This window comes from Lepidochelys kempii, chromosome 4, assembly GCF_965140265.1.
Source record: "Lepidochelys kempii isolate rLepKem1 chromosome 4, rLepKem1.hap2, whole genome shotgun sequence".
Classification (NCBI taxonomy): Eukaryota; Metazoa; Chordata; order Testudines; family Cheloniidae; genus Lepidochelys; species Lepidochelys kempii.
In genome coordinates, this window is record NC_133259.1 from 114,271,142 (window position 1) to 114,283,327 (window position 12,186).

The window sequence follows — 12,186 nt, forward strand, 5'->3', positions numbered from 1 at the left end:
AGTTGCCGCCACCCATTGGAATTCTGGGTTAAGCTCCCAGCGCATGATGGGGCAAAAACATTCTTGCAGGTGTTTCTGGGTGTGTGTAGTCAGAAATCTGCAGCAGACAATCGTTTCGTGCCTTTTTGGCATGCAGACGCCATACTGCTTTCAGCAGACGGTGCACCGCTGCTCTCCATGAATCCACCTCTCCAACTCAACTGTACTCGGCCATTGTGAACTGAGCAGCACAGCTTCCACTGCCAACTCTGCTCTCCCGCTATTGCCACGCTTCCGAGCTTCTCCATGTTGTCTGTCCTGGGCTCCCACCTCTGAAAGCCACAGAAGACAACCATTTTCTGCCATTGATCGGCTACCATGAACCGAACAGCACAGCTTCCACCACCAACTCTGCTCTCCTGTTATTGCCACGCTTCCAAGCTTCTCCATGGTGTTTGTCCTGGGCTCCCACCTCCATGGAAGCCACAGAAGACAACCATTTTCAGCCGTTGTTCGGCTACCGTGAACCGAACAGCACAGCTTCTGCTGCCACTCTGCTCTACTACATTTCGCACCCTTTTTCCAGGATTACCCATGCAGGTGCCATAGCCATGGAGCCCGATCAGATCTCCGCTGCAGTTTTGACCATTGTAAATACCTCGCGCATTATCCAGCAGTATGTGCAGTACCTACAAAACCGGGCAAGGAAGCGACGACAGCACGATTACTATACTGATGAGGACATGGACACAGACGTTCCTAGAAGCATGGCATGTGGTGACTGGGAGATCATGGTGCTGTTGGGCCAGGTTCATGCTATGGAATGCTGAATCTGGGCCTGGGAAACAAGCACAGAGTGGTGGGACCGCACAGTGTTGCAGGTATGGGATGATTCCCAGTGGCTGAGAAACTTTCGTATGCATAGGGCCACTTTCATGGAACTTTGACTTACTGTCCCCTGCCCTGAAGCGCAAAGACATCAAAATGAGAGCAGCCCTCACAGTTGAAAAGTGAGTGGCTATAGCCCAGAGGAAGCTTGCAATGCCCGACAGCTACCGGTCAGTCGGGAATCAGTTTGGAGTGGGGAAATCTACTGTGGGGACTGCTGTGCTGCAAGTAGCCAACGCAATCATTAACCAGCTGCTATCAAGGGTAGTGACTTTGGGAAATGTGCAGACCATTGTGGATGGCTTTAATGCGCTGGGGTTCCCTAACTGCGGCGGGGCGATAGACGGAATGCATATCCTTATCTTGGCCCCGGAACACCGGGGCGGCCAGTACATAAACCGCAAGGGGTACTTTTCCATGGTGCTGCAAGCACTGGTGGATCACAAGGGACGTTTCACCAACATCAGCATGGGATGGCTGAGAAAGGTGCATGACGCTCGCATCTTCAGGAACTCTGGTCTGTTTGAACAGCTGGAGGAAGGAACTTACTTCCCAGACCAGAAAATTACTGTTGGGGATGTTGAAATGCCTATAGTTATCCTTGGGAACCCAGCCTACCCCTTAATGCCATGGCTCATGAAGCCGTACCCAGGCACCCTGGACAGTAGTAAGGAGCAGTTCAAATATAGGCTGAGCAAGTGCAGAATGGTGGTAGAATGTGCGTTTGGACGTTTGAAAGCGCACTGGCGCAGTTTACTGACTCAGATCTCAGGACAACCAATATTCCAATTGTAATTGCTGCTTGCTGTGTGCTCCACGATATCTGTGAGAATAAGGGAGAGACATTTATGGCGGGGTGGGAGGTTGAGGCAACTTGCCTGGTGGCCAGTTTCGCACAGCTAGACAACAGGGCGATTAGAAGAGCACAGCAGGGCGTGCTGAATATCAGAGAAGCATTGAAAGCCAGTTTCATGACTGGCCAGAGTACGGTGTGAGAGTTGTGTTTGTTTCTCTTAGAGTTACCCGCCCCCTATATATATATATATATATGTCACAATTTTTAAAAACTGTTCTTTATTATTTGTTGCACAAAACATTGAGAGAAATCAGAAGCTAGATGGGGGGGGGGTTGGGTTGGGGGGTGGAGGAGGAGGAGGGAAGGACAAGTCCAGAAACCAAATCAAAATTTAGGATATGCCAGCTTTCTGCTGCTTGTGCAATCCTTTGGGGTTGACTGTGTGGGTCCCTGTAGGTCCCCCCCCCCCCCGTGTTCTTGGGCATCTGGGTGAGGAGGGTATAGAACTTGAGGAGGAGAGAGGGCAGTTATTCAGGGGCTGCAGCGGCAGTCTGTGGTCTTGCTGCCTTTCCCACATTAGATCCACCATACAGCGGAGCATGTCAGTTTGCTCCCCCATGAGCTTGACCATAGCATCCCACCTGCTCTCATCGCGTACATCCCTCCTCTCTTCGTATTCATGTAACGCTTTACGCAACTCTGCAATTGTTTGCCTCCATGCATTCAACTGGGCCCTGTCAGTGCAGAAGGACTCCATGAGCTTGGCAAACATGTCGTCCCGAGTTCATTTTTTCCGCCTTCTAATCTGGACCAGCCTCTGGGATGGAGTAGATAGGGGCCACATTGAAACATTTGCACCTGCTGCAGGAGGAGAAAAAGGGAGGGTAGTATTTTAAAAGATACATTTTAGAGAACAAAGGGGACACTGTTTCTCAGTGAAACAGGCAATTCATAGTACACAGCACATATTCTTTCTGTACAAGGTCTCATTTTGCCTCCTATACTGAAGCGTCTGCCGCTTTGGTGTGAGTAAACCTTCATATGCGGCCAGGCAACAGAATTCAGCTTGCAGGCAGCCTGTGGGCTCTCTGGGATGATCGCTTCACACAACACCCTCCCTCTTCCCACCCCCCCACCCCGCCCGCGCCACACACACACCACGGGGCTCCGTTGAGGCTCTGAGCAGGGATGAGCCCTTTAAACTAAACGCGCACAGCTCAGCATGGCTGGGTTACCCCCCACCGTGTGGCTCCGATCAAGCTCTCACTCACCAGAAGTGCCTTCTCCAGGGTCATGGTCTAGGAGCATGCTTTGGGAGTAGGGGGAGGCTATTGGCTCCAACGTTAAGAATAGTTTCTGGCTAGGGGGGAAAACAGATTCCCCACTTGCCGCCTGTGCACTGTCCTCCTCCTCCTCCATTCTCCAAAAACTTATCCTCCTTGCTCCGTGCTCCTCCCTCCTTGCAGGTGTCCATGGACAGTGGTGGGGTAGTGGTGTCGTCACCCCCCATAATTGCATGCAGTTCACGGTAGAAGCGGCATGTATGGGGTTGTGACCCAGAGTGCTGGAGCTCGTCTGCGAATCCAGGGCCGTGTGGTCTCTTGAGATGGTGGACTCTGCATGGTCGCCTGTGATGGTGGACTCTGCTGATGGTCACCTGTGCTGATGGTGACCAAACAGGAAATTCAAAAGTTCCTGGGGCTTTTACTGCCTACCTGGCTGGTGCATCGGAGTTCAGAGTGTTGTCCAGAGCAGTCACAAGGGAGCATTCTGGGGTAGCTCCTGGAGGCCAATATCGTCGAATTGCGTCCACAGTATCTGTAACCCAGAACTGCAATCTCGATTTTAGCGCTATTCCACTTGCCGAGGTGGAGTACAGAAATCGGAGTAAAGAGCCCTTTAAATTGAAAAAACTGGTTTGGACGTGTGGACAGAACCAGTTTTATTTGAGGTAACTCGGTTAATTCCGAAATAACCGCGTACTGTAGACCAGGCCTAAGTTACATGATATTTCCAAAACTGAACAGGCCTAAACTATGGCACAAGTACAATTTCAGGCTACTTTGCATTTTATTACATACCTTCTAGTCTCTTTCCTTGCTAGTCTACTGGCAAGAGCTGATCTGAATTCTTTGTTCTCTGCCATTCTGAGTTCTCAGTGACACCTTCTACCCCATTTCTGTTTACTGATGTTAACAGGTCTTGTCGCACACAGGCCCCAACCTGTGTTTTTTCAGGAAGGATCTTTGCAATGCAATCCAAACTATTTTCATGTCCTCAAGGATCACATGTCTTTAAAGTGATGTGAGGCTTATTAACAAATTTCACACAACTCCTCTAACCAATTGTGGTGTTTACAGCTCTTCCCAGCCCCCAGATTATATCAGCAATAGCAGTCCATAATAGTCACCAGCTCCACTTGTCTGGAAACAGCATATTTTGATATAGGAGCATGCCTAATATCTTTTTTTAAACCACTATATGGTGCTAAAACACTAGGCATATGATTCAAATGCCACAAAATGCAGCTGTATTTGTATGGTACGGTAGCTGATTCCTATAGAACTAGCTTAACTGCTTTAGTGCTTATCTATAGAATTAATTTCTTATGAGTCCCTGCTCATTTAGCAAAGTGGTAAAGTGATTATTATTTGGAATGTGGCTACATCACACATGAAATAGACACTTTTGTTATTAAATGAGAAATTTTCTGCCTCATTCTGCACCCCTAAACTTAATTCATAAAGCAGCTTTCAAAGTTTGACTTTAGATTAGAAGGGGAAACGTCATAACTCAGTCATACAAGTGACAAATAGATCTTGACTTTAGCAATATGTTAAAAAGATGGGGTTGGAGGAATTGGTTTTGTTTTGTTTTTGACCAGTATGTGACCAGCAATTGCAAACTTTTGTAGCTTTTTATTTTTTCCTTAGGCTGCAATGAATCTGTTTCTCATGTCAATTCTTTGGGGTAGGGACTATGATGTTTATTTTACATTTGTGCAGGGCTAAGCACAGTAGGACCCTGATCCTGTTTGAAATCTGGGTGCTACAATAACATAAATATCGAATACTAATGTTTAGCATCTCTTGGGCTATTAGTGTTTTGTTAAGGGCTATTATTTTGCCATGGAACAGGGTATTTTAAAAAAAAGCCATGGCAAATTTTGGCTCAATCCTGGATTTGTGCCTCATCTCTCATTATTAATGCAGAATGCTTTCAGTCCTGTCTTGATCAGCTGGCATCTCTTGAGGTGGTATAACCATGGGTGAAGTAGAATATATTTTCTTTCACTCACTCTGTAGAGCTACTGAGGGCAGAAAGTCTATTTTCCCACTGCAGGTGTATCATGAGCAGGAGCAATGGGTCTCTTCTATTTCTCTTTAGGAAGCTCAGGAAGTTGTCCTCTTCTTCCTCCTCCCCACATTGGATTTCTTGGAAGGAAAATATGGTTTTCTTTGCCCCTCAGCTGGGATTAAGAACAGTAAGAAGCAGCATCTCAGGTTTCTCAGGAAAAAAATGGGAAGTCACAGAATTCATGACCCTCAAGTCCAAAGAGCCGTAGGAATAAGGGACATGAATTGATAGGGTTATATTAATTTCAGCCTTCACTCAATGTATAGTGGCACAACTCTTATAGAGAATTATAATGTTTATCAGCAAAATATCCCTAATTCAATTGTGCAGGTTTGTTATGAAAATTTATCCTGCCTGTAAGAGCTATTCAGGGGACACCATCACAGAGCCTAATAACATCAGCCACACTATCAGAGGCTCGTTCACCTGCACATCCACCAATGTGATATATGCCATCATGTGCCAGCAATGTCCCTCTGCCATGTACATTGGTCAAACTGGACAGTCTCTACGTAAAAGAATAAATGGACACAAATCAGATGTCAAGAATTATAACATTCATAAACCAGTCGGAGAACACTTCAATCTCTCTGGTCACGCGATTACAGACATGAAAGTTGTGATATTACAACAAAAAAACTTCAAATCCAGACTCCAGCGAGAAACTGTTGAATTGGAATTCATTTGCAAATTTGATACAATTAACTTAGGCTTGAATAGAGACTGGGAGTGGCTAAGTCATTATGCAAGGTAACCTATTTCCCCTTGTTTTTTCCTAATACCCCCCCCCCCGACGTTCTTGTTAAACCCTGGATTTGTGCTGGAAATGGCCCACCTTGATTATCATACACATTGTAAGGAGAGTGATCACTTTAGATAAGCTATTACCAGCAGGAGAGTGGGGTGGGGGGAGGTATTTTTTCATGCTTTGTGTGTATATAAAAAGATCTTCTACACTTTCCACAGTATGCATCCGATGAAGTGAGCTGTAGCTCACGAAAGCTTATGCTCAAATAAATTGGTTAGTCTCTAAGGTGCCACAAGTACTCCTTTTCTTTTTGCAAATACAGACTAACACGGCTGTTACTCTGAAAGTTGACATCTAGTAATTCTGCTAAATTTAAGTGTTTATTGGCATTTCTATTATAATCCTATTTATATGTAGAAGCTCTAGCTTTGGCACTTCCATGTCTATCAGGCTAAAACCTGACACCAGGCTTCAAGGAAGGATGATAGACTTGTGATTAAGACACTCAACAGGGCTGGAGAAGACCAGGCTTCAGTTTCCGGCTTGGCTACTGACTGCCAGTGTGACCTTGGGCAATCACCTAATCTACCTTCTGCCTCATCTCCATTTTACAGAGGGGCAGCTAATACCGTCCTACCTCATGGGGAATAGAATCCACTAATGATTATGTCAGATACAATGGTGATGAGGTCCATATGAGCCTAATGGGTAAGGCATTGGCCTCCTAAAACAGAGATTGTGGGTTCAAGTTCCTTCTGGTGTGAAAGTGTACACTTTCTCCATCTCTTAATGTCTCCAGATCAAGTCTGGATGCCTTTGTGGAAGATACGCTTTAACCTAACACAGGTTATTGGGTTCAATACACAGGTAATTGGGTGACATTTAGCGGTCCTTTCTGGCCTTAAACTCTATGACTCTAGTAATGCCTAGACAGATAGATGGATTCTTAGCCTGCTAGTAGATTTTACTATACAAAATCCCTTATCAGTTACACTGTTTAGGGGGGAAAAGTTGACCTCTGCCATTGCATTCCAATTCTAGATGTTCTCTCAAATAGTAGCATTTCTTAAATGTCTGATCTCTGCCTCTTCCCACACCCCCGCATAACTAGAAAATAACGCTCCTATCTGATACATAGTATCAGTTTTTTTCTTCTGTGGAACTGTCCTTTGGCCCTGGAGAAGTTATTTTCTAGCATGGGTTCTTGATCAGGGCGTTACAGCCAGGTCCAAGAGTGGTTGTGACTCTCTACTTTTCTTTATAGCTAAATGGGAGGAGGAATCTGAAAATCTTTTTCTCTTTTATTGTGAGGTCAAGCAGGGAAAAGGTTGAGGTCCCCACTGACTAGAGTAAAATCATTGCCATCTTTGCTTCAGAACTATACATGGCAGAGTAATGAGTGGATACCAGTGTGTTTGGCTGTGTCTCTGAATACCTTTTAATGTCCTGGAAAGATAATACTGCTATTTCTTTACATGAATATATGAAGACTCTCTCTATTAAAAAGCTCTAAATATTCAAGACAAAATAACCTCTTCTAAAAACTGAGATATAAGAGCACTTTTTTCAATTTAGTTTATGCCATTTTGCAAGGAGATTAGGTTAAAAAAAAAGCCACTCTTATACAAGATAAGGTATCAGGATTGTCAATCTGTCTGTATGTCACTTGGAAGTCGAGAATGTCTGTAGAGTCAGTGCAATGGAAACTGCTACAGGTGTGGTTGAGAGCCCTTTTGGTTTAGCGTTATGAGCAGGTTGAATCATCACTGGGATTTGAAATCTGTTACTGTCCAGTTTTTAAATTTTTGCCCATTTTGACTTCAAGAATTACAGCTATCTGGTATACATGCCTTACTGTAGTTGTATCTATGCCATGAAGAGTGCTAGAACATTGAGATATTAGAAGTAACTCAACCAATCAGCACCCTTAGTCTACAGCTAATTTGCATGCAGCTGTGTTATTAGTTGTTTGAGAAAGACTGCACGGCTGATGGATTACTTGATCCAGCTGCCACACCCATGCAAAACATAGGCTTTCCCATACTAGTTCTGGAATAAGAATGTCCCTATGTGGAATATTGCTGATATAACTACATTGGTTTAGCTATACTGGTATAATTTACCATTATAATTGGTGAGTGCTCAGCACCTCTGAAAATGAGGGCACTTACTTCAGCACTTAAATATACCTTTAGAGGCCTGATTTCTCATCCAAGTTTTAAAAGATTGTCCTTAAAATTAATGAAAATAGACCATTTGCAAACAAGTCCATGACCTTGGGTTCAACCTGAACTGCAAAATGTAAAGTACAGTAATGACTCTTATGTCATGGTGAGTGTACCATAGGCCTTCACTCAGAAAATGTACTATTTCTGTACCTTTTATAGTCACTCAAAAAAACTGAGGCAAATTTTATGACAAGTTATGTATGAGTCAGAATGGAACACTGAAATGGTAAAATGCCAGAGGCTAACTGGATTCCAGCTGTGTAGCAATTTCTTGGTGTCATTTCATAGCTTTTTTAAAAAAAATACATCCTTCAAGCAGTGGAAATAACACAATTAGCTTTGATGCGAAGAGATAGAAAGCATTCTTCATACATTCTCTGTGCAGGAGATTTGGCATTTAGTTAATTTTCAGGATAGGTACTTGGGGTTATATTATGTGGTATAAGATAATAAATGGATCATCTACCCTTTGAAAATTGTAAATTTATTGCATAATTATAAATATGTTGCGTCACTGTTTTGAATATCCTTTTAATGAACCAGAAATATGTTTCAGCTTTCCTTACAGCTACTGTGCATTAGGGCTCATGCTCTCATTTTTTCAGATGCAGAGTCCCAAGGCACGCTGAACTCCCAATGAATAAATACAGCAGACTTTCCTTCTTCACAGTCACTTTTTTTTCATTTATATAACTTATTTCCATTCCATTTCATCAGCTTAGCTTCCAATGAAACTGTAATACCTGCCCCCATGCCTGGCAACTGCCACTTACCCTCACCCTTACCATAGCAAGGTCTAGCACCCCTTTATTATTCCCATATTTATGACCTTTTTCATTTGTTGTATTTGCAGAAAACCCCATTAAAGTTAATGTAAAAATATCCATTCACGTCAATGGGTTTTGGTCCAGGCTCAAAATGCACTTCTTTTTAGATGCAACCAGCACTCACAAATAGCCTCTGGGAGATGCTGGGCCCCATTTGTGACTTACCATTGTACAGTCCAGACTAATGAGCAGCGGTGTCCCCCCTGCTTAGCAACTATGGGTGCTTTACAATGCTTTGGTTGAAGCAGCTTCCAGCTGGTCTGCTCAGAGCCTTTCAGCATGCAGGCTACACCCTGAATGTTGGTGTGTAACTGCAGCCTGCCATTACCTGGATTACACTCTGACTCTTGCCAGCCTGGGTTATACTTCAGGGTGACCCCAACACACCCCCAATCCTAGATTTCCCCCCAGAAATGTATGTCCTCTACTGTCCAACCTTCTCCTGGACCAGGGGTGGCCAACCTGTGGCTCTGGAGCCACATGCAGCTCTTCAAAAGTTAATATGTGGCTCCTTGTATAGGCACCGACTCCAGGGCTAGAGCTACAGATGCCAACTTTCCAATGGGCCAGGGGGTTTTCACTGCTCAACCCCTGGCTCTGTACCTACATGTGCACCGACCGATAAAAAGCATCAGTATAAAATATTTTCATAATCGTCAGTTACAGAATTTGGGGGGGGATTAAAACAGAAATCATCCCTGTTACTCTCTCCTGCTTTTGAAGTTCCATTTTATGGGACAAGGCAGGCTAGTCTCCTCATTATCAGGAATCATCTTCTGTTGGCGTCTCGCTTCTTGTTTTTCCTCTTGAGTTTCTGTTCCTCACCAATCTCCCACCCCACATCGCTCTCTACAAGTGACATCTTTTCTTCTTTCTGCCTTTGTTGCCCTTTTTCTTCTCTTCCTTTCCCTTGGAGTTTTTCTATTTTTAAATTGTTTTCAGTAGAGACCTATGGAGTATTCAGTAAAACTATGTGTTCCTAATATAAGGATACTACAATACAATATTAACAGCATTTTGCTGTGAATTTAGATTGTAACCTCTCCGAGGCAGGGACCATTTCTTTGTTATATATTGGTATAGTGCCCGGCACAATGGGCTGTAGCTGCTACTGCAATATAGATAATAATGATACCCCTTTTCACGCAACTGGATAGCCCATAATTTGGGGTCTTGTAGGTTGTTCCACTTAGGAGGAGAAATTGGAGGTGCAGTTCAATTCTTTGATGCAATTTTGCTTATTCATTAAGAATGTACAAAGTCTTGTTTCTCTGATTGTAGTAGGAATCAAATAGCAGGAGACAATTCCTGTGTCTGCGGTTCCATGCCTGCCTATCCAGCTAGTGCTCCATACCCCAAAATCTTTTTATTTTAATTTTGTCTTCCAGCCACATCCCAGCTTTCTGTTACTGTGGCTTGACTTTCTATTTCTGCTTCTGTCTTAATCTCTAGTGCCTGGGTCAGCATCAGCTCAAGTTTTTTCATGTGCCTGTGTGTTGAGTTGTACTGCTGTTGGTTCAGCCACTTCTTCACAATGGCTTCTTAATGTTTATCCTGAATGTAAGGCAGCAGCTACACCCAACTCATAACAATGTATAACTCAACCCATAACACTGATAACTGAATTTACATATTTTTAATTTGTTCCAAATCATTCAAGATTAGGGTGAAAACAATTAAAGATGGATGTCACAGGTGTCTATTCTATACAGAAAGCTACTATTTTGCCATTGTTTAAATCATGATTGATAATTTCAGTGTCCTTACTCGTCAAGTAAGCTGCTTTCACACATACCATTATTGTCTCTTTACTTTCAGTATATCAAGAGGTTTTACAATGAAAGTTGGGAAAGAAGATATGGCCACGTAATAGATGGAGGAACTCTTACACTCCTCTGGTCTATAACCGTGTCTATTTTCTCCATTGGTGGACTGGTGGGTGCGATAATTACCACACCAACTGTGAAGTTCCTTGGCCGGTAGGTACATTACAAAGCTCTGAATTTGGTATCTTATTTACCCTTTTTATAGCATCCATAAAAATATTTTCTAACATAATAAATTTCCTTCTCATTTTAAAGACCTTCAAATTAGGAAAACTACATTAGATAGCTTCTAAATTTTATATGATCTGATGGTGCTGCCCCACAGGAGACAAGGAAAAGTTTACCATTGTTATTGTTTATAATTCTAAATTTGTAGCATTCACCAGAGATGATAGTTGAATCAGGGGGCTGTCTCTTTTGGAGTAGTATGCACAGATTGAGTTTCGTAGGGCCATTGTTCAGGGTTGTCCCTGGGTAAACACTGACCAGCTGTAACATGTATTTCTAAATTCCATGGCTACTGTAAAGCAGAATACTTGCATTGGCAGATTTCTGCTTTCCTGCACAGCTCATACCAAGAGTCATATCCGGAGGTGGCTTCGGGTCTGAAGTTAGCCAGAGAGAAATGGGGAGCTTTGGGAAACTGTGAGGGAGCCAGTAAAATCTTAAATGAGAGGATTTGGGGGTGGGGGGGGTGTCCTTGCACCAAAATATTATTTCTTATATTCAAGAGGGGTTTTAAAGGTTAAAAAACTAACTTCAGAATTTTTTTTAAAAGAAAGTCTCATGAGTATTTCTTTAAATCCTTTAAGATGACTCACAGAATGACTTGCTACTGGCAAATTAGGTTCTACTAAATGTCACCACAGGGGCTCAAATACATAGACATGTATAAAAACATCCCCCCCCCCACTCTCCCTGTTCTGTTTTCTCTTGTCTTTTAGCCTTTATTTTCCTCCTTTTTTACCATCTTCTTCTTGATTCTAATTTCTCCCTTGTCTTACTCTACCCGTTATTTCCCTACAATCCAATTTCCTCAAATCTTCTGTCTCCTATACTTCCCTTTTCTACACGCAGTCCATTTTTCTCTTCCTTCCCCATTTTTCACCTTACACAGTATGTTTTGTGGTTATTCCTACATTCACACAGCAAATATCTATTCTCTGGCCCTCCAAATCCTTTGTCCACTGTTTCCCTTTCCCACCTTCAGTAATTCACCAATTCTGTGCCTTCCCTCCCATCAATTCACCAATCTATTTTGTTCTCAGTATCCTTTCCCCTCAATTTAACAACTCACTTCTCAGCCTCCTCTCCAACTCATCAATTCACACCCTTCCCAAATTCTCCATCTCAGATCACATTCCTAGGCTATGGGGTTAAACTTCCAAGGTTTTGTCCATCTGCCCATAGAATATGGGAATTCAAGTAATGAAAATAGATAGCTCTGCCATGCAGCTACTGTATGAGCACAGAATAAGGATTTGTAGCTGGAAGGAACCGTGCCTTCAACAGCTGTTGAAGGATCAAGACTGCCCAT

General features: G+C 43.2%; 1 protein-coding gene across 4 annotated transcripts in view; it reads left to right on the top strand.

The window, feature by feature from the left end:
• The window catches only part of SLC2A9 (solute carrier family 2 member 9), a 207,451-nt gene that overhangs the window by 61,568 nt on the left and 133,697 nt on the right, over positions 1–12,186 (top strand). For all 4 annotated transcript variants that reach the window (XM_073342503.1, XM_073342504.1, XM_073342506.1 and 1 more), the window contains one exon: positions 10,642–10,802. In XM_073342503.1, coding sequence (XP_073198604.1) covers positions 10,642–10,802 — 161 coding nt within the window. The remainder of the gene's footprint in view (positions 1–10,641; positions 10,803–12,186) is intronic.